The sequence below is a fragment of the Cnephaeus nilssonii genome (genome assembly GCF_951640355.1).
Source record: "Cnephaeus nilssonii genome assembly, chromosome: 1".
Classification (NCBI taxonomy): Eukaryota; Metazoa; Chordata; class Mammalia; order Chiroptera; family Vespertilionidae; genus Cnephaeus; species Cnephaeus nilssonii.
In genome coordinates, this window is record NC_137072.1 from 117,417,422 (window position 1) to 117,444,296 (window position 26,875).

Sequence of the window (26,875 nt, forward strand, 5' to 3'; positions counted from 1 at the left end):
CAGACGGGGGGTGAGCGGGCAGACGGGGTGAGCGGGCAGACACGGGGTGAGCGGGCAGACGGGGGGTGAGCGGGCAGACGGGGTGAGCGGGCAGACGGGGGGTGAGGGGGCAGATGGGGTGAGCGGGCAGACACGGGGTGAGCGGGCAGACGGGGTGAGCGGGCAGACGGAGGGTGAGGCGGCAGACGGGGTGAGCGGGCAGACACGGGGTGAGCGGGCAGACGGGGGGTGAGCGGGCAGACACGGGGTGAGCGGGCAGACGGGGGGTGAGCGGGCAGACGGGGTGAGCGGGCAGACACGGGGTGAGCGGGCAGACGGGGGGTGAGCGGGCAGACGGGGTGAGCGGGCAGACACGGGGTGAGCGGGCAGACGGGGGGTGAGCGGGCAGACGGGGTGAGCGGGCAGACACGGGGTGAGCGGGCAGATGGGGGGTGAGCGGGCAGACGGGGTGAGCGGGCAGACACGGGGTGAGCGGGCAGACGGGGGGTGAGCGGGCAGACGGGGTGAGCGGGCAGACACGGGGTGAGCGGGCAGACGGGGTGAGCAGGCAGACGGGGGGTGAGGGGGCAGACGGGGTGAGCGGGCAGACGGGGGGTGAGGGGGCAGACGGGGGGTGAGCGGGCAGACGGGGGGTGAGGGGGCAGACGGGGGGGTGAGGGGGCAGACGGGGGGTGAGCGGGCAGACGGGGGGTGAGGGGGCAGACGGGGGGGTGAGGGGAAGACGGGGTGAGGGGGCAGACGGGGTGAGCGGGCAGACGGGGGGGTGAGGGGGCAGACGGGGGGTGAGCGGGCAGACGGGGGGGTGAGGGGGCAGACGGGGGGGTTAGCGGGCAGACGGGGGGGTGAGGGGGCAGACGGGGGGTGAGCGGGCAGACGGGGGGGTGAGGGGGCAGACGGGGTGAGGGGGCAGACGGGGTGAGCGGGCAGACGGGGGGGTGAGGGGGCAGACGGGGGGTGAGCGGGCAGACGGGGGGGTGAGGGGGCAGACGGGGGGGTGAGGGGGCAGACACGGGGTGAGGGGGCAGACGGGGGGTGAGCGGGCAGACGGGGGGGGTGAGGGGGCAGACGGGGGGTGAGCGGGCAGACGGGGGGTGAGGGGGCAGACGGGGTGAGCGGGCAGACGGGGGGGTGAGGGGGCAGACGGGGGGTGAGCGGGCAGACGGGGGGTGAGGGGGCAGACGGGGGGGTGAGGGGGCAGACGGGGGGTGAGCGGGCAGACGGGGGGTGAGGGGGCAGACGGGGGGGTGAGGTGGCAGACGGGGTGAGGGGGCAGACGGGGTGAGCGGGCAGACGGGGGGGTGAGGGGGCAGACGCGGGGTGAGCGGGCAGACGGGGGGGTGAGGGGGCAGACGGGGGGTGAGCGGGCAGACGGGGGGGTGAGGGGGCAGACGGGGGGTGAGCGGGCAGACGGGGGGGTGAGGGGGCAGACGGGGGGGTGAGGGGGCAGACACGGGGTGAGCGGGCAGACACGGGGTGAGCGGGCAGACACGGGGTGAGCGGGCAGACGGAGGGTGAGCGGGCAGACACGGGGTGAGCGGGCAGACGGGGGGTGAGGGGGCAGACGGGGGGGTGAGGGGGCAGACGGGGGGTGAGCGGGCAGACGGGGGGTGAGGGGGCAGACGGGGGGTGAGCGGGCAGACGGAGGGTGAGCGGGCAGACACGGGGTGAGCGGGCAGACACGGGGTGAGCGGGCAGACGGGGTGAGCGGGCAGACAGGGGGTGAGGGGGCAGACACGGGGTGCGCGGGCAGACACGGGGTGCGCGGGCAGACACGGGGTGAGCGGGCAGACACGGGGTGAGCGGGCAGACACGGGGTGAGCGGGCAGACGGGGTGAGCGGGCAGACGGGGGGTGAGCGGGCAGACGGGGGGTGAGCGGGCAGACGGGGTGAGCGGGCAGACGGGGGTGCGCGGGCAGACACGGGGTGAGCGGGCAGACACGGGGTGAGCGGGCAGACGGGGTGAGCGGGCAGACGGGGTGAGCGGGCAGACGGGGTGAGCGGGCAGACACGGGGTGAGCGGGCAGACGGGGGGTGAGCGGGCAGACGGGGGGTGAGCGGGCAGACACGGGGTGAGCGGGCAGACACGGGGTGAGCGGGCAGACGGGGTGAGCGGGCAGACGGGGTGAGCGGGCAGACGGGGTGAGCGGGCAGACACGGGGTGAGCGGGCAGACGGGGTGAGCGGGCAGACACGGGGTGAGCGGGCAGACGGGGGATGAGCGGGCAGACACGGGGTGAGCGGGCAGACACGGGGTGAGCGGGCAGACGGGGTGAGCGGGCAGACACGGGGTGAGCGGGCAGACACGGGGTGAGCGGGCAGACGGGGTGAGCGGGCAGACACGGGGTGAGCGGGCAGACACGGGGTGAGCGGGCAGACACGGGGTGAGCGGGCAGACACGGGGTGAGCGGGCAGACGGGGTGAGCGGGCAGACACGGGGTGAGCGGGCAGACGGGGGATGAGCGGGCAGACACGGGGTGAGCGGGCAGACACGGGGTGAGCGGGCAGACGGGGTGAGCGGGCAGACACGGGGTGAGCGGGCAGACGGGGTGAGCGGGCAGACACGGGGTGCGCGGGCAGACGGGGTGAGGGGGCAGACGGGGTGAGCGGGCAGACACGGGGTGATGGGGCAGACGGGGTGAGGGGGCAGACACGGGGTGCGCGGGCAGCCGGGGTGAGCGGGCAGACGGGGGATGAGCGGGCAGACACGGGGTGAGCGGGCAGCCGGGGTGAGCGGGCAGACACGGGGTGAGCGGGCAGACGGGGTGAGCGGGCAGACGGGGGGTGAGGGGGCAGACACGGGGTGAGCGGGCAGACACGGGGTGAGCGGGCAGACGGGGTGAGCGGGCAGACACGGGGTGAGCGGGCAGACGGGGTGAGCGGGCAGACACGGGGTGAGCGGGCAGACGGGGTGAGCGGGCAGACACGGGGTGAGCGGGCAGACACGGGGTGAGCGGGCAGACGGGGTGAGCGGGCAGACACGTGGTGAGCGGGCAGACGGGGTGAGCGGGCAGACACGGGGTGAGCGGGCAGACGGGGGGTGAGCGGGCAGACGGGGTGAGCGGGCAGACGGGGTGAGCGGGCAGACACGGGGTGAGCAGGCAGACGGGGTGAGCGGGCAGACACGGGGTGAGCGGGCAGCCGGGGTGAGCGGGCAGACGGGGGGTGAGGGGGCAGACACGGGGTGAGCGGGCAGACACGGGGTGAGGGGGCAGACACGGGGTGAGCGGGCAGACAAGGGTGAGGGGGCAGACACGGGGTGAGCGGGCAGACACGGGGTGAGCGGGCAGACGGGGTGAGCGGGCAGACACGGGGTGAGCGGGCAGACGGGGGGGGGTGAGCAGGCAGACACGGGGTGAGCGGGCAGACACGGGGTGAGCAGGCAGACGGGGGGTGAGCGGGCAGACGGGTGGTGAGCGGGCAGACACGGGGTGAGCGGGCAGACGGGGGGTGAGCGGGCAGACACGGGGTGAGCGGGCAGACACGGGGTGGCGGGCAGACGGGGGGTGAGCGGGCAGACGGGGTGAGCGGGCAGACGGGGGGTGCGGGCAGACACGGGGTGAGGGGGCAGACGGGGTGAGGGGGCAGACACGGGGTGCGCGGGCAGCCGGGGTGAGCGGGCAGACGGGGGATGAGCGGGCAGACACGGGGTGAGCGGGCAGCCGGGGTGAGCGGGCAGACACGGGGTGAGCGGGCAGACGGGGTGAGCGGGCAGACGGGGGGTGAGGGGGCAGACACGGGGTGAGCGGGCAGACGGGGTGAGCGGGCAGACACTGGGTGAGCGGGCAGACACGGGGTGAGCGGGCAGACGGGGTGAGCGGGCAGACACGGGGTGAGCGGGCAGCCGGGGTGAGCGGGCAGACACGGGGTGAGCGGGCAGACGGGGTGAGCGGGCAGACGGGGGGTGAGCGGGCAGACACGGGGTGAGCGGGCAGACGGGGTGAGCGGGCAGACACGGGGTGAGCGGGCAGACGGGGGGTGAGCGGGCAGACGGGGTGAGCGGGCAGACGGGGTGAGCGGGCAGACACGGGGTGAGCGGGCAGACGGGGTCAGCGGGCAGACACGGGGTGAGCGGGCAGCCGGGGTGAGCGGGCAGACGGGGGGTGAGGGGGCAGACACGGGGTGAGCGGGCAGACACAGGGTGAGGGGGCAGACACGGGGTGAGCGGGCAGACACGGGGTGAGGGGGCAGACACGGGGTGAGCGGGCAGACACGGGGTGAGCGGGCAGACGGGGTGAGCGGGCAGACACGGGGTGAGCGGGCAGACGGGGGGGGGTGAGCAGGCAGACACGGGGTGAGCGGGCAGACGGGGGGTGAGCGGGCAGACGGGGGGTGAGCGGGCAGACGGGGTGAGCGGGCAGACGGGGTGAGCGGGCAGACACGGGGTGAGCGGGCAGACGGGGGGTGAGCGGGCAGACACGGGGTGAGCGGGCAGACGGGGGGTGAGCGGGCAGACACGGGGTGAGCGGGCAGACGGGGTGAGCGGGCAGACGGGGTGAGCGGGCAGACGGGGTGAGCGGGCAGACACAGGGTGAGCAGGCAGACACGGGGTGAGCGGGCAGACGGGGGGTGAGCGGGCAGACGGGGTGAGCGGGCAGACGGGGTGAGCGGGCAGACGGGGGGTGAGCGGGCAGACACGGGGTGAGCGGGCAGACGGGGGGTGAGCGGGCAGACACGGGGTGAGCGGGCAGACACGGGGTGAGCGGGCAGACGGGGGGTGAGCGGGCAGACACGGGGTGAGCGGGCAGACGGGGGGTGAGCGGGCAGACGGGGTGAGCGGGCAGACGGGGTGAGCGGGCAGACGGGGGGTGAGCGGGCAGACACGGGGTGAGCGGGCAGACACGGGGTGAGCGGGCAGACGGGGTGAGCGGGCAGACACGGGGTGAGCGGGCAGACACGGGGTGAGCGGGCAGACGGGGGGTGAGCGGGCAGACACGGGGTGAGCGGGCAGACGGGGTGAGCGGGCAGACGGGGTGAGCGGGCAGACACGGGGTGAGCGGGCAGACGGGGTGAGCGGGCAGACACGGGGTGAGCGGGCAGACGGGGTGAGCGGGCAGACACGGGGTGAGCGGGCAGACGGGGTGAGCGGGCAGACACGGGGTGAGCGGGCAGACGGGGTGAGCGGGCAGACGGGGGGTGAGCGGGCAGACACGGGGTGAGCGGGCAGACGGGGTGAGCGGGCAGACGGGGGGTGAGCGGGCAGACACGGGGTGAGCGGGCAGACACGGGGTGCGCGGGCAGACACGGGGTGCGCGGGCAGACGGGGTGCGCGGGCAGCCGGCGAGGCCCACGGGGGGCGGGGTCTTGCCGCCCACCTTGATGCCCCCGATGCGGTGCTCCCCCCGGAACTCCTTGCCGTTCTTCAGCCAGGAGATGGACGGCGTGGGGTTGCCGGCCGCCGGGCAGCGGAAGCGCACGGTGTTGGCGGCCGGCACGGCCAGCAGCTTCTTCTCCATCCGCTCAGGCCGCGTCCAGTACGGGGCCCCTGCTGGCGGGGGGCACGCCAAGTCCATGACCGGCGCGGGCGTGGGGGGGCCGGCAGGGGGACACCACCTCCCGGCGACGCAACGCCAGGCCCCCTCCCTGTCCACGCCCCCCCCCCCCCGCGCCTTCTCTCTTTTTAATAGGCTTGTTTTTTGTTTTTGTTTTTTAACATTTTTATTGATTTCAGAGAAGAAGGGAGAGGGAGAGAGAGACAGAAACATCCATGATGAGAGAGAATCACTGATCAGCTGCCTCCCGCACGCCCCCCACTGGGGACCGAGCCTGCAACCCGGGCTTGTGCCCTTGGCGGGAATTGAACCTGGGACCCTTGTCCCCAGGCCAACGCTCCATCCACTGGGCCACACCGGCCAGGGCTTGTTTTGTTTTTTATTTATTTTACTTCTTGTTATTCCTCATCCAAGGATAAGTTCCCATTGAGTTTTGGAGAGTGGAAGGGAGGGTGAAAGATAGAGAGAAACACTGATGTGAGAGAAACACATCGATTGGTTGTCTCCTGCACACGCCCCAACCAGGGCTCAGAGTCGAACCCGGGACCCTTCAGTCCGCGGGCGGACGCTCTCTCCACTGAGCCAAGCCGGCCAGGACCCCCAGGGTGCTTTCTGACAGGAGAGGTCTCCTAGGGGAGCACCCCACACCCAGCTGGCAGGGGGCACAGCGCCCCTAAGACCAGAAGCTCGGAGGCACTTGGGTGCTGCTGAGCCTGCGAGCCCTGAGCCACCTCTGCAGCAAGCGCTCAGGCCTGAGGGCAGCGGGAGGGACAGACAGCGGATGGACAGGAGGAGGGACAGACAGCGGGATGGACAGAGTGACAGGAGGCCCCGCCCACTCCCCCCCCCCCCCCCCCCGCCAGCCTGACTGGTTTTTCTCCTTCTCTGGGCTGGTGCAGGGAGCCTTCCTGCTGTTTGGAGGCTGGGAGGGCGGGCGGGCGTCCCCGGAGGGTGGCGCCTTCCCCACAAGCTTGCCCCCCGCCCCCTCCCCCCGAGGCAGCCACCTCACAGAGGGCTGAGGCCAGGTGGGGCAGTCTGAACAAACGCTGGGAAGAGGAGCATCTGGGGTCCAGGGTCCAGGGTCCGAGACCAGGGGGGCCAGTGGCGTGACCGCCTCTGGAAGGCAGCCCTGTGCGACCCTCAGCCCGGGGACAGGGCACTGGGAGGTGAGGCTGGGAGAGGGCAGGGCCACCTCGGGGGTCACCAGGGGCCGCCCGGATCTCCAAACCCCCAGGGCCTCCCTCTCCGGGTGCTCACCACCTTGCCCGCTGGACCCCCGAGGGCCCCGTCCCCACGTCCCCTCCCAGCCGCTCCACGCGGGCACAGCCGCCAGGGGGCGCTGCAGCGCCCCTTCCCAGGAGAGGTGCCCGCCCTGGCCACCGTGCCCTCTACATGGACTGTTTGCCGCCCCCCCATGGCCCCCAGCTGCCCTGGTGAACTAACACCCAGGGTGGACCCTCCACACAGGCCGCACACCCCAGCTCCAGCCTCCTCGTCTGCAACACCCCGTACCCCACACGCCAGCCTGCGCCCCAGAGCTCAGGGCAGACACCCAGGGCCACCCCACATGGAGGGGACCCCCACTCATAACCAAAACAGGTGATGCCCAGGCCTTGGTCTCTCACCAGCGGGGTGAGCAAGTGGCCCCATCCCTGCAGGGGGCAGGGGGACGGGGTGTGACTCGGGGCAGCAGGTCCCCAACCCCGACCAGCCCGGGAGCCTGGGACCTGGCCTCACCTGTGTCCTCTGCCTCATCCTCCCCATCTTCGTCGTCTCCCGAGGATGGGGCATCTGCAGTGCAGGGGAGAGGGGCCATGGAGGGGGGCTGTGCCCAGGGGCTGGAGAAGGGGCTGGAGGGGGGCCGGGCCCACCCCCATCCGGGCACCCCCCCTCCTCAGCGGCGAGACTGGTCCTCTCCTGATCTGTCTTCGGCCCAGGAGGCCCTGGGGGTTTGTCCCTCACAGCGCCCCCGGGTGCCCTCCTCTCCACCAGGGACCCTCAGGCCCGCGGCCCGCACCCACCTGTCACCCGCACGCTGAAGCGGCACAGCTCGCGCTGGGTGAGCCTCTGCCGGCAGCTGTAGGCCCCCGCGTCCTCGTGGGAGGCGTTGAGCACCTGCAGCCGCTGCGGCCCCACCAGCACGCGGTCCGAGGGCGCCAGCCCCGCCCCGTCCTTGGCCCAGACGGTGGGCCCCGTGGGGACGCCTGCGGGCGGGTGGCAGCTCAGCTCCACGGTGTCCCCGCTGCCAAACACCAGCTGCTCCTGCTGGGGGGGCTCCGGGCCCGGGACCTCTGTGGGCAAGACGGTGACCGTGAGGACCCTGGGCTGGGCTAAGGCCCCGGGCGCACCAGGCGCCTCCGCTCCGGCAGGCGGACCGGCCGGCTGCAGCGAGGCCGTGGGCCCGGAGGGCGGGCAGGGTCCAGGCGAGTCTGGATGACAGAGGATCTGCACCCAGAGCCCGGGGCCCCCGCAAACCGCCCTGAGGACGCCGGGCAGGCACGTTTGCAGCCTCGCCCCCGGGCCGGTCCCGGGACAGCCTGCCGGGCGCCGCGCTCGGGGTCACAGCGCAGACGGGGCCGCGCTCACAGGCCGCACGCAGGGCCGCGGCAGCCCACCGCAGCCGCCCAGCGTCACGGACCTTCCTCCTCTGAGTTCTGCCCACCATTCAGGAACACAAAACCCATCTGTGTTTGGGGCGGAGGGAGCTGGGACCTCCATTTTACAGGTGACAACACGGGCTCGGAGAAGGCTGTCACGGAGGTGCCCGGCTGGCGGGGCTCAGGGGTTGAGCGTTGACCTATGAACCAGGAGGTCATGGTTCGAATCCCGGTCAGGGCACGGGCCTGGGTTGCGGGCTCCATCCCCAGTGGGGGCGTGCAGGAGGCAGCCGATCAATGATGCTCTCTCGTGATTGATGTTTCTCTCTCTCCCTTCCTCTCTGAAATCAATAAAAATATATATATTTTTAAAAATGTCACAGGAGGCGGCCACCTCAGCACGCCAGTGGCTGCCCAGCTCCCAGGAGGCCAGGAGGCCTGAGACCCAGGGACACACCACTGGCTGGGCTGACCACCACCCCGGCCTCCCTGCCAGGGCCACACAATGGCCAGCGCAGACGGGCAGCCCGGGCTGTGGGCCCAGGACGGGCCGGGTGGTCCGGCGGCACAGGCCCCCTGCCCCACCCGCTGGGTCGGCAGCTCCGTTACTTGTCATTCTGCCGACGCGTGGCCTAGATTCGAGGGCCCAGCTGCCCCTCTGGGGCCTGGCTCCCTGGCAGGCCAGCTTGGCCCCCCACCTCGGCGTCCTCATAGGCCCTGTGCCCACGAGATAGTGTCAGACACCCGGCCTGACCTCCAGCCCCCCAGTCCTGGCCACCGTGTCCTGTGGGGACCACCCAGTGCTGAGAGCCGACGGAGGCCCCCCACAAGGCCGAGAACGGGCTCTGGGGGTGGGCAGCCTCAGCCCCAGGCCCCGGCCAAGGGCAACAGCATTGGTTCCGGTCCGGTCTGGGCAGCGAGGCATCGGCACAAGGACGTGCTTCAACCCGGTCCAGCAGGGGCCGGAGGGACACAGCACCCCCCAGGTCAGACAAGCCTGGCAGCCATCTGCAGAGGTGGCTGAGGGGTGAGGGGCTGACCCCTGACCTGCCCACCACCCTGCTCAGCTGGGTGCCTGCATAGGCCAGAGCCTCCCAGACCAGGCCAGTCTCCGCCCCTGCAGATCCAACATACCAGGCCCACTCAGAGCCATAGGGGGCCCACGGAGAGCCATGGGGGCTACTCAGAGCCATGGGGGCGGAGTGCGTGGTGTCAGGCGGGGAGACCCAACGAAGGCGCTCAGGGACAGCCGGGTGTGGAGTGTGGAAGCTGCCGCTCTCTCCCCGCACCAGGTACAGGCTTTGTTTTTAAATACATATTTGTATTGATCTCAGAGAGGAAGGGGGAGAGAGACAGAAACATCCGTGGTGAGAGAGAATCAGGGATCGGCTGCCTCCTGCACGCCCCACACGGGGGATGGAGCCCGCAACCCAGGCTCGTGCCCGACCGGGATTTGAACCAGGACCTCCTGGTTCTAGATGGACGCTCAACCCCTGAGCCCCGCCGGCCGGACCAGTAAGGCTTCAGAGGAGGCTCAGAGGAGGAGCTCTGGCCGCCCCTCCCCGGGAACATTCTGGAAAGTTTCATAACGAAGTCAGGGGGGGAAGGGGGGCTGGGGGGCTGGGCGGCCTAATGAGGGCTTACGGGATTATCCGCCTAATCCTCCTACAACCCCTCCATTATCAGTCTCCTGGGACAGGTGAGGAGCCCAGGTGGGGGGTGGGGGGGGTGAGGGTGGGGGGCACCAGAGCCCCGGGCAGCGGCGGCCTGGAGCCCAGGGCAGGGCCAGGGGTCAGGAAGCACAGCCCCCCGTTCCAGCTCATTTACTTGTGAGTCCCTCAGGCCGGTGTGCCCCATGGGGGGCCTCCCCAAAGTCCCGTGGGGCAGGCTGGTCCCACCTCCCCGAGAGACCCCTTTCCTCTCCAGGCCGTTGGGAATGGGGCCTGTGGACAACACAGGGGCCTTAAGAATGAGCCGGCCGAGCTCGGGGGGACAGGCCGAGACCAAAGCCGCCACGCTGGGTGCCTGCAACGTACGCTCCTAACCAACCACGGGCGGCGTGGCGGGTCGCACGTCCTAGGCCCGCCGGTCCTGACAGAGGTCAGACCTCACCTTTGAAGCAGCCTGAGTCACACCTCGGAGAGGAGTGTCGGAGCGATCTGTTCCTGACCCTCCTGGGCACACGGGAAACCACGGTTATCTGGCGGCCCGCATACCATCGCTCGCTGCTGCGAAGGCCCGCGGCCCGCACCCGCCCGACCTCAGAGACTTCCCGAGGCGGATCCTGAAGGATCAACTAGGCTGCCAGGCCGCCATTCTCCCGAGCTTCGTCTCAACCCGAGAGCTTTCTCTTCCCGACACCATCAGTTTGGTTCAAAATCACAAGGATTTTTCCGAGCCTGGACATTCTTAGGGTGACAGACCCCAAGGGGGCCCTGAGGCCCGGAGGGAGGGGGCCTGGGGGCCTCGCAGTCCAGCCTGGGGCTCGTGCCGGGTTAATGAACCACCAGAGGCCCCGGAGGCTCAAAGTCCAGCCCGCAGTGGACGGAGGAGGTGGGAGAGGTTGCAGCCAGTGCCTCCTGGGAAATGCTCAGCACAGGGACCCCCCCCCCCCCCCCCGCCGAGCGGCCGGCTGGGTCAGCCCAGGGGGGCAGCAGCCCTCTTCCAGGTGGGGGACCCTGCCCAGCCCCTGGCGGAGAGCAGGACCCCCTGGGAAGCAGGGGGCTGCCTCCGTGGGGCCGGGGGAGGGGGCTGAGCGGCCCAGCAGCACACCCCTCCCCACTGTCCTTGACCCCAGCCAGCTGGCTCCTGACTTCTGTCCCCGGGGAGGGCCGGCCGGGACCTCTGGAAATTTCAGGAGAACTTTGTATTTTTCCTGCCCAGCCCATCTCTTTAAGGAACCGGATTAAGTTTATTGACCTATCCACTCACTACCTGTTTCACCAGCTCTGCGGCGGGCGGGCGGGGCGGGGCGGGGAGGACGCTCCGGCAGAGGAGGCCCTCCTGTCGCTCCGACCGCGGCCCGCATGGGGCGGGGGGCGTCCGGGCCCCGATCTCCGAGGAGGCGCTGCCGGTTCCCGGAGGGGGTGGAGGAGGCCGCAGGGGGCCCCGCGGAGGGCCGGGGCCGCGGGGAGCAATATCTTTATCCGAATGCGAATGGGAATGCTAATGGGGCTCCCGCCGCCCCCTCCGCGCCCCGGGAAGCGGGGGCGCCAAAAGCGCGCGCTGACCTCCCGACGGCCCCTGTCACGCCGTGAATGACACGCACATTCAGGCGCCGGGGCCCACTTTCATTCATAAAAAATGACATTGTTCCGGGGGCTGCAGCCGCCGCCGGGCCGGGGGCGCGGGGGCGCGGGCGGGGCGGCCGCCATCTGCCTGCGTCCCGGCCCGTCCCGCCCGCGGCCGCCGCGCTCGCACCTCCCGCCGTCAAAGCGCGTCTGCGGCCGCCGGGGCACAAAGGAGCGGCTGTTCGGGGCGCCCGCCCGGGTGGGGCGTGAGCTCACCGGCTCCGGCCGCCCTCCGCGCGGCCCCGGAGGGAGGTAGGGTGCCCGCAGCCCCCGTCCGCGCCCCGGAGGTGACGGTCCCCGCCGGCTGGACGCCCCGTGGCCACGCGTCTCTGCCCCGACTCCCGGGGAGGCGGCGGGGGCCGCGCCGCACCTCCAGGGCCGGCGCGTGTGCGGGGCGGAGCCTGGCGCACAGACGCGCTCCCTCCGCGGCTCTGGCCCCGCGGGCCGGGTCCTCCCGAGACCCCCGACGTCCCGCCAGACCCACCGCCGGCGGGTCCGCGACTCCGCGTCACCAGGACCGGCTCCATCCCCCGCCGGCGCCCCGCGGGGGGCAGACACCGTCACCCACAGGCAGGGGAGCGGGGGGGGGGGGGGGACGGGCACCAGGAGGCATCGCCTCCGCCCGCAGGTCCCCGGGGGGCAGGGCCGGACCGTCCTCTCCCGCAAAGTCCGGGCCCTCGCTGCGGCCTCGGGGGAACCCGGGCCCAGGAGGTTGGGGGACCGGCACCAACAGTGGAAACTTCCCGACAACACACACCCCGCAGCGACCACAGGAACCCTGGAGAGGCGGCCCCGCGCCCTCCGACGGCGCCCCCCGGGGAGGCGGGGCGGGGGCTGCGGGACGCGGGCGGCTCCGGGCGCCCCACAACCAGCCGCGACGGGTCTGGCCGCGACCCCCGGGGAGCAAGGGCGCAGGAGCCGGGCAGCGGCCCCGCGGGCCAGTCCACGGCGCGCCCTCGGGCCGACTCGGATCGGCGCCCCCACCAACCCAGGTGCCCGGCCCGGCCCCGCCTTACCTGCCACTCTCCGCACGACGCGCTGCTCGGCCCCCGGGGGCCCCGAGGCGGCGCCGGTCACGACCGCCACGGCCACGCAGAGCGCGAGCGCCCAGGCCGGGGCGCCCATGGCGGGCGGGCGGGGGCGTCCTCAGGCGGTGCGCGCGGGCTGGCCCCCCATGGTCCGGCTCCGGCTCCGGCGGCCGGAGGGCGCCCTCGGGAGTCTGCGGGAGGCGAGCAGCTGGTGACTCGGGCGGCCCGGGCGCACCGGGGAGCGAGCGGCGGCGGCCGGGTCCCGCGCCCCGGTCCCCAGGACCCCCGGCCGCCCCGCCCGCCGCCGCCGCCGCCCCAGCGCCTCCCGGGCCGCCTGGCGCCGGCCGCCTCCTCCCGCCGCGGTCCCTCCCTCCTCCCCCTTCCCTCCCTGGCTGCCGCTGAGCCCTCCCAGGGCGGCGGCGGCGGCAAACTTTCCAGAGCGGGAAGCCCGCGCCCCGCCGGCCCCGCGGCAGAGAGCGCTCGGACCCGAGCCCGCCGCGCGCTCCGGCCCCGCCGCGCGCTCGCCCCGACCCCCTCCCGCGCCCGCCGACCCCGCGCTCCGACCTGAGGCCGCCGGCGCCCGGCTCGCTGCCCTTTCTCCCTCGCGCTGTCCGCGCCCTACGCCCGCGCCCTGCCCTGCGGCCGTCCGCCGGCCGGTGCGGCCGTGTCCCCGGGCGCACAGGAGGGACCCGCGCAGCACCCGCCGCCCGCGCCGCTGCCACCGCCGCCGCCACCGCGCACTGAGTCCGGGCGGCCCGGCGCGCGGCAGCCAGTGGGGGGCCGGCCCGCGCCCCGCCCCGCCTCCGGGCCCGCCCCGCCTGGCCCGGCCACGCCCGCCCCGACGCGTTCGGGGGCGGGGACCCTCCCCTCCCCTGGGGCGGTCCGGAGGCGGGGCCGCGGCTCCGCTCGCTCCCGGCCGCCGAGGGGATTAGAGGGGGTGAGGCCGGCGGGGGCGCCGGGGCGGTCTCGGAGGGCGTGGGAGCCCAGGGTAGGCGAGTGAGGTCCCCAGTCTCCCCGCCCGCGCGCACAGGGTGGCCCAGCGCAGACCTGTGTGGGCCCAGCGCGCACCCGGGCATCTCCCAGCCGCTCAGCAGGCGCTCGAAGGTCTCCGTGGGTGAAGCGGGTCTGAGAGGCTTCAAAGCAAAGGAGCTGCTCCCGCTGAACCCCGAGGTGTGAGCAGCCAGGCCTCAGTGCGGGGAGCCCGGAACGCGGCATGGAGGGGGGCGGGGTGCCCTGTACCAAGGCCTGGGGTGCAGGATCGCTCGGCCTGTTTGCCTGTAGCTGAGCTGCCCGAGCGGCCGGGGGTCATTCCCCTGCTCCCCAGGAGGCATCAAGATGGAGGGCAGGGGCTGGGGGCCCCCCGGGCTCTGAGGAAGCACCACGGGGAGCTAGGGGCAGAGCCTGCGGTGTGCCCGCTGGGAGGACCCAGGGTGACCAGCTCCTGTGCCACCTTCACAAGGGAGAGGCCCTCCGCCCACGTTCAGGCCGGCCCAGGAGGGTCGGGGTCCACGGGAGCCAGAGAGGGGCCCCCTGGGCGTGGCTTCTGGGACTCGGTTTGCTCATCAGGAAAATGGGCATGAGCACCTCTGTGACTGGCTGCTTGGGGCCAGCACAGCCTGGAGACCCCCAGCCTCTGAGGCCAGACGTCAGGGCACTGGGAGGGCCCAGCCCCCGGGAGCCAGCCCTCAAGCCCACCCGCGGGCGAGCACCTCCGCCGATCGCCGCCCCCATCACCTGCTCTGCCGGGGCCGTGTCTCCCAGACAGGCCGGGGCCCGCTGAGCCCCGCGTGGGCCGTCCCTGCCACCCCAGTCACAGCCCCAGGCCACCCACACGCCAGGGCCCAGGGACACATTCTGCCTTAATCTGTTCATCAGTCACTTAATTAGCTGCTGGGATGGGTGTGGGGGGCTGGCTCCCTTGGCCCCTTCCTCCAGGGCGGCTGGATTGGGCTTGAACCCCGATTTCCTTGTAGATGAAGTTGGTAGGCCAGGCCGGAGTCAGCCGGGGGTGGGGCTGGCCCCCACCGGACCCTCTGAGGCTAGAAAGGGCTCTTCGTCCCCAGAGGGCCCCTCCCTGCCCCGAGAGGGGGGCGTCCTAGTCTCCGGCACGGAGCCTGGGCCGAGTGTTGGGGCATCGAGGGCCCGAGCTGGCTGTTCTCTAAGTGCCCCCTCCTTCTCCCCCTGACCCCCCACCTGCCTGTCCCCACGAGCCACCGCGTAGGAGGCCTCGCAGGCCCCCTGCCCTGCAGCTGCTGTGAGGGTTTGGCCAGCAGGCAGGGCCCTGCACTCCTGCCTCTGGGCTCTCCCCAGGCCTGCGGGGAGGTGAGCAGGCCCGGGCCGACCCGCACCTGCAGCCCCCCACCCTCCACCCCGGCACCTGCAGCCCGGGGTCCTTCCCGCCTGAAACAAGTCCCCAGCCTCCGTGGACGTTAGCCTCTCTCATCCCGCGGCCGGGGGTCTGGGACCGGGTGCTGCAGGACCGCTCCCTCCCGGCTCCCGGCTCCTCCCGCCTCCCAGCCTCCGGGCTGCGGCGTCCCGGGCTGCGGCTGCCTCACTCCAGCCCCTGCCCTGTGGTCACATGGCCTCCCATCGTGGATAGGACGCTGTCATCGGTGCTGGGCCCACCCCGATCTCCCCAGGCGACCCCTCGTCTCCAGAGCTGCACCGCAAAGACCCTTCTCCCAAAGGAGCTCCCCCGGCCGGGGTCGGGGGTCAGGACCGGGACGGCCCCGTCTGCCCCACACACCCCGTCCGCCTGGTTCCTTGGGGGTCGCCTCTCCGGGGCACTGTCTGGTGGCGTTCAGGTCAGAGGTCAGGGGCCTCTCTGGTGGCCCCGGGGCTGACTCGGCCAGATTGCTGCCGAAGGGTCTGAGCGTCGTGCTTCGCCAGCACCGAGGAGCCACGGCCGCGGCCCAGGGAGGGGCTGCTGGGTGGTGTCCTCAGTGACAGGATGAGGCGCTTGCGCACGGCGATGTCCCCGTCCGCGTCCCCCCCGGGAGTGTGGTGCTGCCTCACAGGCCTCCCTCCCTGGGCGCGGGCCAGGCCCACTGCGCACGCACCACCTCCGTCACGCGTCCTACACTCGGTAACGCTTCCCGTAAACCTGCCACCAGCAGCCACGACTGCGCCATAGCCCCCCTGGGGGTCATGGCCCCCAGGACCCTTTGCGACGTCCCACAGCACGGGCCAGGCCAGGCTGCCCTCGCTGGGCCCCTGGACAGGTGAGCCAGGCGGGGTGCAGGGCACCCCTCAGGGCTCACGCCTCCCTGCCCTCCCCGCCCCCCGCATGCCCACCCGTCTCCCAAGGCCCATACCCACGGGTTTCCTGGGTGAAGGTGAGTGTGGGAGGCCAAGGGCGAGACCAGAGTCAGGGGCTGAGGGCAGCCTGGCCCGGCCCAGCCTGGTGGGTGACTCAGAGCCGCGGCCGGCTTGCTGGGGCCTGTGCCGATGCCTGAGCTCCGAAAGGGCCTCGTGGGAGGGGAGCGGGTGCAGGGTGCCGGGGGGAGCAGGGCCTGCGTTTACCCTCCTCGCTCCCCGTACCAGGCCGGGCTGATGCTGGGACATGGCAGGGAGGGGCGCTCAGCCAGGGGCCCCTCCTGGTGTGGCCTTGGATCCACCCCCTGCGTGCTGTCCGCGGCAGCCTGGCAGGCCGTGGAGGCCGCCCCGTGCCCATCGGTGCCCATCAAGGCCAGTGCCAGGCTCTGCCCAGGCTCTGGGAGCACCAGGGCGGCAGCTCCACCCGCCCCAGGCAGCTCACCGTCGCCCAGCGCTCACCCCCATGTTCCGGAAGCCACCGAGGCCCCTGTCTGCAGGCGGGGCACGGGGTGGGCCCCAGGGACCAGGGACCATGCCCACTGAGCTGGCCTGAGGAGGGCCATGGCTGTGGCAGACTGTAGGCAATGCCTGCCTTTCTGCTTTATTCTCAGGAAATTTAAGGAGGGTTAAAATAAAAAGCACCATTGATTGGCTCGTGACCACAGAAATGGAATTTTAAAGAACACGGATAAGAGAAGGTAGTTCCAAAGGCACCGGCCAACCCTGACTCTGCCGACCAATGCCCGTCGTCGGGGCTCCGAGCTTCCTGGCAGGCTGAGCGACAAGGGCCACGGCGTGAGTCATGCGCGGCGTGCCTGCCTCCTTCGATGCCCGGCGATAGCCCCGGCCAACAATTCGGCCTTTTTGCCCCTTGGTTCCCTCAGGCCACTAGACCTCAGTCCTGACTTCAGGTTTGGAAAATGTGGTTGCTTCCTGATGAGCAAAAAGAGGAGACGCAGGAGAGGGGGCGGGGGGGAGGCCTAGGCTGCCCTGGGCTCCAACCCAGGGGGGGGGTGAGAGGCCCCCAGCTCCCGCCACAGCCTGGCCCCCAGGGCTGCTGTGCCCTGTGGAGGGGCAGGAGGTAGCTGGTGGGGAGAGTCGGGTGGGGGGTGGGGGTGGGGTTGGGGGGCAGGAATGCGGGCAGTGTGGCGGTGGCCAGAGGCGGCCAGGGAGGGGTTAAGGCCGCCACAGCTCCTGGGCTGGGCTGGCGGGGGCCAGGCGGTAGCCGCTGAGCAGCTCAGAAATCTATTTTCCTAAGCACTTGGCATTTGCCTAAAACCTCAAGTGTATTTTCCCTCAGTTTTATTTTTTCTTTGACCCCAAACTCTGGTAAATTTAAGGGAAATTTAATTATGATGTTTTGGGTCCATTTACACTTAAACCTTCTCAGCGTTTTTTTCCAGGGCCCGTTTGGAGTTCGGCACGTCTCGGGAGCTTCTAAATGAGCGTTTTTATTATTATTATTTTTTGAAAAGGCTGCATTCCGCCCCCCAGCACCAGCCTTCCTGCCAAGAATAAACAAGGCCGACTCCGCAGGCTCCGGCTGGATTAGGAGCCCCGGCCCGGCCCCGGGGCCAGCCCCGTCACGCCGCCTCCCCGCAAGGCAGCCTCCCGTCCAGAGGATGCCCTTCCCCTGGGTCCTGCTGGCCTGCCGCCCCCTCCAGGAAGCCCTGCGAGCTTTGCCCTGAGTCCCGGCCACAGCCCCGGGGCCTGAGCTCCCTGGGCCTCGCTGGTCCCTGCACAGGTCGCCCGTGGACAGACCTCAGCCGCTCGCTCAGCCACAGGGCACCCGTCATTCAGAGGGGCAGCCAGTCCTCACACCAGCCCAGCATCAGTCCCCGTGGGCAGGTGGGGACGCGGGGGCATGGACCCGGGGGGTGTGGCCTCCCCAGGTGCCCGGGAGGCTTTGGCTGAGCTCAGGTAGGGAGGGGGTGTCCTTTGCAGTATTTATGGGGCCCAGAGTGCAGGCTTGACCCCCCCAGCCCCAGGCAGGCACCCAGCAGCCAGAGGGAGGCGAGGCGGCCCGGCCCCCACCCAGGGCCGGGCCGGATGCTGGCGCGCAGCGCTGCCCGGAGCTAATTGGAGGAGGCAGCAGTGTGCCGGGTGAACTGGCCGAGGCTGGGCAGGGGCCACCGGCTCGCCAAGAAGCCGCCGCTGTCAGGACCCTACTCTCTGAGGGCGCCCTGCCGGGCCCACCTTGAGCCACGATCCCTGCCGCCCAGCCGTGGCCGGGCTCTCTGCCCAGGAGCACACAGCTAGGGGGCACAGCTCTGCACTAGCCTGCCCACGGCCCGCTCAGCCCCGGCTCTGGTGACGCCAGGGCCACTGGGCACCGGGCGAGGGACACTGGGCACCGGGCGAGGCCACTGGGCACCGGGCGAGGGTAACTGGGCACCGGGCGAGGGACACTGGGCATCGGGCGAGGGACACTGGGCACCGGGCGAGGGACACTGGGCACCGGGCGAGGGACACTGGGCACCGGGTGAGGGACACTGGGCACCGGGCGAGGGCCGCAGTGCCGTTGGCCTGGGGTGGGCGGGGGTGAAAGGTCCAAGTCTGAGTCTGAGGCGGAGTCTGGATCCCGCCCAGCACCACCTGAGGTCTCGGGGCGCCCAGGGCCTCAGTCTCCCCTCTGTAAGGGCTCTAACAGGACCTGGCCGGAGGGCGTGGGAGGCAGGAGGAACCTGAGGGGGGCACAGAGGGGCTCAGGAGGAGGGGCCTGGCTCGGGGTTCCAGGAGAGGAGGCTTTGGTTGGGCTCTGCTGACCCCCCGCCCCAGGACGGAGAGGTGGGGAGTGGCTGCCCCCACGCCCGGCTGCTGGGCCTTCCAGGGGAGAGGCTGTGGTTTGAGCGGGGTCTAGCCCGGCCGGTGTGGCTCAGGGGTTGAACGCCGACCTACGAACCAGGAAGTCATGGTTTGATCCCGATCAAGGGCACAGGCCCAGGTTGTGGGTTCGATCCCCAGTGTGTGGCGTGCAGGAGGCAGCCTGTTGCATGATTCTCTCTCATCACTGATGTTTCTATCTCTCTCTTGCTTCATCTCAGAAATCAATAAAAATATAGACTTTTAAAAAAATGGGGTCTTGCCGAAACCGGTTTGGCTCAGTGGATAGAGCGTCGGCCTGCGGACTGAAGGGTCCCAGGTTCGATTCCGGTCAAGGGCATGTACCTTAGTTGCGGGCACATCCCCAGTAGGAGGTGTGTAGGAGGCAGCTGATTGATGTTTCTAACTCTCTATCCCTTTCCCTTCCTCTCTGTAAAAAAATCAATAAAATATATTTTAAAAAAAATGGGGTCTTGCCAGCCCCTGATTCGGGTGGGACGGGCAGGGTGGGGGCCGAAGCTGGTGCGCCTGCAGGAGGCTGGGGCTGCTGTGGGTCCCCCAGACCCTGAGCTTCTGGAACCCTGGCTGGTGGAGACCCAGGGGTGGGCAAGTGTGCATGGTGCGGCCCAGCAGGGCCCATGGCGGGCACCGGGGAGGTAAGTCTATTTAACCCTGTGAGTTGCCCAACGCGGTCAGTACTGAACCATTTTACAGATGGGGAAATTGAGGCACAGCATGGTGAACCCCTTACAAGGAGTCTATCCTTACAACTGTTTGCTGTGGGTTGGCTCAGGCCCTGGGGTAGCATGGCCTCCCAGGGAGCCCCACTCAGAGGGAGACGTGGGGTGCGGGGCCCCAGGAGGTCCTGGGGGGATGCTGGCCCCCTCGACATCGGGTCCCCACGCAGCCCCAGCCTCAGCGTGCTCCCCTGCCCAATGAGCTTGCTCTCGGGGGCTGAGCTCCGGGGCGGACGGGAGGCCGTGACGGACAGAGAGCCCTGGGCCCGGCCAGCAGGGTCTGCGCTCCTAATAGAGATGTCATGTGGGTCCTCCCGCCCCAGCCACGCCTGCTGCCTCCCTGCCCGCGGCCGCTGACGGCTTCATTGACCAGCTGGCCTGCTCCACGGGGAACATGACCGGGCAGAGGGGAGCTGGCATGGAGAGGGTGCCCGGCTTACCCACCGCCCCGTGCAGAGCCAGTCCGCACCTGGGCCCACGCGGTCTACACCCCGGGACAGGGGGGCTGCCCCAGGCCCCAGCCGGGGAGCGGCCTCTCGGGCGGGCTCAGGGTGAAGGTGGGTGGGGCTGGGCAGGGAGGCCGGGGAAGGAGCGGGCTGGCCGTGGCGAGCCCGGGGCGGGGGGTGGCTGGGGGGCCAGCGTGAGGCCGGGCCGGGCAGTTCCCTGAGGGGGTGGGTAGACGGGTCCCTCCCTGCAGCCAGTCCCGCTCTGGGGGCCCTGCCCAGCCTTGGCTCCAGCCTTCCCGGTCCAGCTTCCAGCCCACCTGCCCCCAGGACCAACCGTCACCTCCGGGGCAGGGTCTGCCGGGCTGGGAAGGGGGTGGGGCGCCCTGGGGGCCCCTGGAGCTGAGCTGGTTCCAGGCCCTCCAGGCCCGGGTTATCTCGGTCCTGACGGGTCTGTGTGGCCTCAGTGCGGATCAAAGGGGCTTATCGGCCTGGACTCCCTTCCCCTGCCCTCCCGCCCTCCCACCTCCCGCAGCCTCTGCCTGGAAGTTCCCCTGCTGCCCGCCCCGGCCAGCGGACCCTCCCTCCCCTCCTCTGGGACGTGGGCCAGGGCTCCCAGCCCCTGTGACTCTGCAGCTGAGCCCCAAATCCACAGTGACCGCCTCCAGGGGAGGGTCGGGGAGCCCTGCAGTGGGGGGGGGGGGGGGGGTAAGGCGGGAAGGGGGGGCCCAGGAAGAGGGAACCGGTGCGCCCGGCAGGGCTGAGCCCGGGAGGGGGCACTTGAGGACACACCTCGAGCACATGCATGTGCTCAGGTATGCACGTGTGTGCATGTGTGTGCGTGCGTATGCGTGTGTGCGCGTGTTCACAGGGAGCAGCCAGGCCCCAGCAAAGCCAGCCAGGTGCCCCGGAAGCCGCCCCGGCCCCGGCCCCGGCGCCACGTTGCTGACGAGAAGCCCCGTGAGCTCCCACACCCGCACCGCCGCCCGCCCGCCCGCCCGCCCGCCCGCCCGGGCACGAAGAGCCGGGCCTGAAACTGGGTCAGAGCGAGAGCAAGGCTGGGCAGGCTCCGGCCCCGCCCGACGCGCCCAGGACAGGGGCTTCCGATCCCCGCGCACCTGGGCCCGGGCCCAGCGGGGTGTCCGCGTGCGCACGCGTGAGCGTGTCCTGGGGCACGAGCGGGGCCGGCTGAGGGCAGGTCCAGGCGGCCCAGGCCAGGTGAGCCCGCACGCTGCGGGGCGGCCACGGCCAGCTCACGCAAGGGCTCCCTTCTTGGCCGAGGGGCTGAGGAGCCCCTGGTCCCACAGAGACAGGCGAGGAGCCTGCTTAGGCTCAGAGAGGGCAGCGGCCTGCCCCGGGCGCACAGCCAAGCAAGAGGGGCCTCCTCCCTGCACGCCTGTGGCCGGCCCGTTCCCGCTCCCAGGCACCCACTCCTGACTCGCGTGACCGTGTCTCCCGGGACATCGCCCCGCATTGTGTTGGCCTCAGGGGTCTCCGGGGGTTCAGTGAGGCCTGTCCCCTGCAGCCTTGGGATGGCCCCGCCCTGTGGGGCTCATTCCTGCTGAAGGCGTACCTGCGGGGGGTGGGGGGTGAAGAGGGCCGTGCAGCCCGGCCCGGCCACGCTCTGCCCCCACAGCCAGTGCGCTGGGACAGCCCCCCAGGCGGCCAGGAGAGCGGCCTTCCCCGCACCCCGCAGGGTCGGGCAGCCCCTCGGCTCCGGGTCTGGCCCTGCCTCCCCGCCCCTCGCTGCCTCCATCCCCAGAGGCAGCGAATCTCCAAAAACAAGAGCTGACAGAGCCTTGAAGATCCCCTCACCCCGGTGCCCAGAGTCACCCCGGAGACCCCAAGTCCGCCCCCAGACGAGGCAGCCACAGGGGCCACCGCCCGGCCCAGCCAGCGTGGCAGGACGGGGGGGGGGCGCAGAGGGGCCCCCACCCTCTCCCCGCGGCCAGACACCGTCTCTCCTTGTAAAGGGCTTAAAGGGTTCGGGCTGTTTGCTGAGCTCACAGAACTGGAAGCACCAGGAAGGCGCTGCTCCGGGCAGGTGGAGACGTGACGGGGGGGGGGGGGGGGGGGGGGCGGGGGGAAGGCGGGGGCGGGGGGCAGCCTGCCCTCCCGGCCTCTGCTCAGGTCCTCCCGGCCGCCCGGCCCCCACCCCTGGAGAGGACCCTCCGGAAAGGGGGGCAGGTGTGTGAGCCCCTGTCCCTCTCCTGCACGGCCCCTCCCCACCCCTGGCTCCCCAGGCCCCTCCCCGGACCCCGCCCTCCTGTCCAGGGGGGCCCAGCGGAGTGGTCTCAGGCGTGTTTGCAAAGTGGGGACAGTGGAGGTGCCACCCAATGGGGTGGGGTGACTGAGAGTTGGGTCTATGCCCCCCACACCGACCCGTCCCCCAGTTCACCCTGCTCACTCGTGCCCTGGAGGGTTACTCCCGAGGCCAGATCTGCCCACTGTCCTCCGCCAGAGGCCCCGGATGGTGGCCCTGAGGCCCCTCAGCTGTGAGCCCATCACCCTCCCCCCGCCCCCTTCCCGGGCCCCAGTGCTGCTCTGAGGGCTCTGTCCTCAGTCCCTGTCCACTGGGGTCGGGTCCCCTTTTCCGAGGAGCGGCCACTGACCCCCACGCCCCTGTGCAGCCCAGCCCTTGGGGAGGTGCCCTGGGGTCAGGGCCCGAGAGGAGGACGGCTGTGCAGGTGGGAGGCCGTCCCCAGGGCCAGGGGGCAGGGGTGCAGCTCAGCCTCTGGGACAGCCGGCCGGGGCGAGGGTGGGGGAGCCCCGGGGTGAGGAGCCCACATGGGCCGCGTGTGGCCGCCAGCCGCTGCCGCGGGAGCCGGGCCTGCCAGCAAGGACACGTCTGTCCTGCCAGGTGGGCAGGCTGAGTGGCCCTCGAGGAGCACAACAGCCCATTGACAGGGGCCCGAGCACAGCCCTGTTCCCCCGGGCCCCTGCCAGGCCCCGGCCCCCCACACTCCCTGGCCGGCTCCCCTCAGCCCAGGGCCCTGTCCTCCGGGAGCACCCAGGCGGGGGGCCCTGGGCCGGACGCTCGGGTGCCAGGTGTCGGGGCCTCGCCGCCTGGTCTCTCCCCGCTCAGGGCGTGGCACTTCCCCGAGCCTGGCACCCGCCCTGGCAGCTCTGCCACGTCCTGGCCTCGGGCCCAGCGTGCACCCTTCCGGGCAGGGGCGCTCCCGCCCAGCACCCATCGCCTGGGGGCAGCGGGCTCAGGTGCGTCCCAGGTTCTGATGTTGCTGTGGTTGATCCGCACCTGAGGGTACTTTTCCGTTGATTTTTGGGGAGAGTGGGAGAGAGAGGAGAGACAGAGAGAAACATCGACGTGAGAGAAACACGTCGATGGGTTGCCTCCTGCATGTGCCCCTACCAGGGCTTGGGCCCGGGAGGAGCCTGCAACTGCGGTACATGCCCTTGACCGGAATCGAACCCGGGACCCTTTGGTTCTCAGGCCGACGCTCTCTCCACTGAGCCAAATCGGCGAGGGTTTTCCATTGACTTTTAGAGAGAGTGGGAGGGAGGGGGAGACACACACACAGAAGCGTCGATGTGAGAGACACATTGATTGGGGCCTCCCGCATGTGCCCCAAGCGGGACTGGGGAGCGAGCCTGCAGCCGAGGTACGTGACCTTGGCCAGAACGGAACCCTGGACCCTCCAGTCCTCGGTCCCAGGTTCTTAACGAGGGAGACCCCATGCAGGCAGATGACCTGTGTGTGTGTGTGCGTGTGTGTGTGCGTGTGTGCATGTGTGTGCGCGCGTGTATGTGTGTGCATGTGTGTGCGTGTGTGTGTGCATGTGTGTGTGCGTGTGTGTTGCCCTTGGAAACAGGATGCTCGGGGCCGGGAGGCGGAGACCTGGCTTTGCAGGACGAGGTGAGCTCAGAGCCGCCCTGCCCAGCCCCCCCACAGCCAGGCCCCCCAGAGGCAGGACGGCAGGCCCGGGGTGGCGAGCAGGGCCCGGGCTGGACAGAAGGACTGAGCACCCTGTGGGGCGGCACCAGGCGTGTCCACTGCGCAGGTTTGAGCTTCGGGTGCTGAAGAAACACGGCCCCCGTGGTTTCATTCAGGCCAAGAAAAGAGGAACTCCAGAACCCCGGGAGGAAGTGGTTGCTGTCGAGCCTGGACTGGGTCCTGAGCTCCCCGGCAGCCAGGGCAAAGAGGGAAACAAGGCGTGCGTGGCTCTCCTGCCCGGGGAGCAGTGCAGAGGGCTCAGCTGCAGGTGGGCCGTGGCGTTCTGTGGCCGCGTGTCCCCGAAGGCCGAGACCACGGCCCCGCCCCACAGGCTGCCCTGGAGGAGACGGCAGAGCCGCCTGCGGGATCTGACCATGGGACCAGCTCTGGGCCTGACCCCACCGGGCAAGCTGAGGGTGGAGGGGGGAGGTGGAGGGCCGTGGGGGGCAGGGCTGTGGGGGGCAGGGCAGTGGCCCAGGGACCTGTGTGGCTGGCTCCTCAGGGAGTGGCCCTGGGGGTCTGGAGCTGGGCAGGGGCTGATCTGATGGGGGTCTGAGGCCAGGGCAGGGGCTGAGGCCTGAGGGGGTTCTGGGGTGTGGGCAGGGCAGGTGACGAGGAGGCTGGACTCTAGCCCCTGTGGGGTGGGGTCCCTGTCTTCAGCTGGGCAGCTCTGATCAGGCCCCTCCGGGGAGCCCCAGGGTGGCTGTCCATGTGGTCCATGTGGTCCGTGTGGGCCGTGTCGGCCGTGTGGGCCGTGTGGGCCGTGTGGGCCATGTGGTCCATGTGGGCCGTGTGGGCCGTGTGGGCCGTGTGGGCCGTGTGGGCCGTGTGGGCCGTGTGGGCCGTGTGGGCCTTGTGGCCAGGGCCTGGGGGCGTGCTTGTGGGGGGGCCTCCCCGTCGCGTCCCGAGGCCTCACGAAGCCCCATCACCCCCTCCTCGTCTGGGCTCCCTGACACCTGTCTGGGCCGCCGTGCTCACTGGGCGTGTGCCAGAGCCGGCGGGAAGCCACCCCAGCCGAGGCTGCCCGCCCCCTCCCTCCCCCCGGCTCGCTCCCCACCCCGTGCACCCAGGAGCCGGCCGGGCGCTCATCTTCCCACGCAGGGCGGAAGGAGGTGTGTGCACGGGGCACCCTGCCGCCGCGGGCGCCGCGCCAGCCTCCCAGCCCCCGCGTTCTCTCCCCGGCACCAGGGCTTTGTCCCTCCCGGTCACCCACCGTCTCCTGGGACTCCCCCTCTGGGCTCAGGTTCCCGGCATCCTGTCTGATGCCCCCACCCTGGCCTGGGGGTGCTGTGCCCAGCACAGCGGGCGGCAGAGCCCTGTCTGTCCGGCTGCCCCTCTGGTGGGAATAGATACTGAAGGGCACACCCAGGCAGCCGGGCGGAGGGCAAGCCCGGAGGAGGGGGCCCCGGCTCCCGGCGCACCTGGGCTGCCTCAGTACCCGGTGTCCTTGCTGGTCCCCACGTGGGGACCGGAGAAGAGCTGCCAGCGTGCCGGCCCGGGCCCCCCGCAGGGCAGCCACCGAGCTGTGCCTGACGCCCAGGAGCACGGCCACGGGGTGCTGGCCGAGCCGTGCTGTGAGCACCGAAGCTGAGGGCCAGCTCGGACAGGCAGGACATGGGCCTCGGGGGCTGGCAGAGTGGGGTGATGGCAGGAAGCGGAACGCAGGCCCGGCCGGCCTGGCTCAGTGGGTTGACCATCGACCTAGGAACCAGGAGGTCACGGTTCGATTCCCGGTCGGGGCACAGGCCTGGGTTGCGGGCTCGATCCCCAGTGCGGGGCATGCAGGGGGCGGCCAGTCCATGATTCTCTCATCATTGCTGTCTCTCGCTCCCTCTCCCTTCTTCTCTGAAATCAATAAAAATATATTTTAAAAAAGAACTTGGGAAAGTTCTGGCAGGATGGGAGCCAGTGGGGCGATCAGGGAAGGCCTCCTGGGGGCACGGGCAGGTGAGAGGCGGGACCAGGGGTGGCCGGGAGGCAGCGGTCAGCGCCGGTGACCAGGCAGGGGCGTGGCGTGATCCGATTGAGATGCAGCCAGGAGGGGTGGGGGGTGGAGCCCCTTGGTCAGTCTGTCAGTCCGGTCAGTCTGTCGGGGGACCGGGCCTGCTCAGGGCCCGGGAGGGTGTGAGCAGCTGATGTTGGGAACTCCGGGAGGGGTGGGATGGGGGACCCAGAGTGGAGGGCCTGACGGCTCAATCCCGCCCGTCACCGTTCAATGGGCCCTTGTCCCTGGCCATTGAGCGCCACATTCCCGGCCCCCTGGCAACGGGCTGGCCGTGGCCATCTCCGGGGACGCAGGAATGCGGCAGGCGGGGCTGGGGCTGGGGGTGGGGGCTCCCGTTCTCACGCCCGCTGGCCACTCTGGCCGACTCAATTGGAATTTAAATGCCGACCATTGTTGTCCCCAGAATGGCCAGGAGTCAGGGCTGCCCTGGAGGCTGGACCAGGCCTGGACTAGAGCAGGGGCCAGGGGAGCAGGCCAGCCCCTTCTCCCCTGTCAGCCTTTCCCCCAGCTCCCTCCTCCAGGCAGCCCTCCTGGATCTCCCCAGCCCACTCTGTTGGCTGCTTTGCTCTGGTTCTGTCTGTTCTGGGGGTCCCCGCCAGGGCCGGGCCGATCATGCACCTACTTTCAGGTGGGGAAGCTCCTGTCTTAGGAGACTGGCTGGGCCAGGCCCCTCTGGGCAAAGAAGCCCTTACCTTCGGGGACCACATTCCAGGGGCGCCCGGGGGCCGGGGCAGGAAGGCGAGGGGCCAGGGCCATGCACCAGGAGCCCGGAGGCTGGAGTGGGGACCAGGCCGAGCTGGGACGGGCCTCTGCCAGGCGGGGGCAAGCACAGGGCTGTGGGACGCCTGACTCAGGGGGAGCGGGCATGAGGGCAGCCCACGGGTCTCCAACAGGCCGGCACCCTGGGCACAGTGTCCCCAAGCTCTGGGTGCACAGAGGTCTCCAACAGGCCGGCACCCTGGGCACAGTGTCCCCGAGCTCTGGGTGCACAGAGGTCTCCACAGGCCGGCACCCTGGGCACAGTGTCCCCGAGCTCTGGGTGCACAGAGGTCTCCACAGGCCGGCACCCTGGGCACAGTGTCCCGGAGTGCACAGAGAGGGGCCCAGGATCAGGGCCCCAACTCCGGTCTCCCACCCTGGGAGGCCGCATAGGGCACCTCCATGTCCTGCCTGGCCTGGTCCGCCGGAGGGCCACTC

At 71.1% G+C, this 26,875-nt stretch overlaps 1 protein-coding gene and 1 pseudogene across 2 annotated transcripts in view; both read right to left on the reverse strand.

Moving 5' to 3' along the window:
- FGFR3 (fibroblast growth factor receptor 3) overlaps positions 1-13,158 on the reverse strand; it is an 18,668-nt gene extending 5,510 nt beyond the window's left edge. Inside the window, exons 1-5 of the mRNA XM_079765907.1 lie at positions 12,968-13,158; positions 12,392-12,594; positions 7,510-7,779; positions 7,226-7,279; positions 5,266-5,481 (exon numbers count right to left, since the gene is read on the reverse strand). Of these exons, the coding sequence (XP_079622033.1) occupies positions 5,266-5,481; positions 7,226-7,279; positions 7,510-7,779; positions 12,392-12,500 (649 nt within the window). The 5' untranslated portion in view covers positions 12,501-12,594; positions 12,968-13,158. The remainder of the gene's footprint in view (positions 1-5,265; positions 5,482-7,225; positions 7,280-7,509; positions 7,780-12,391; positions 12,595-12,967) is intronic.
- LOC307096401 lies at positions 12,522-13,618 on the reverse strand (annotated as a pseudogene). The gene is made up of 2 exons: positions 12,968-13,618; positions 12,522-12,594 (listed from the first exon to the last, which is right to left on the reverse strand). The product of its transcript is annotated as an uncharacterized misc_RNA (transcript).
- Positions 13,619-26,875: the final 13,257 nt, after the last annotated feature.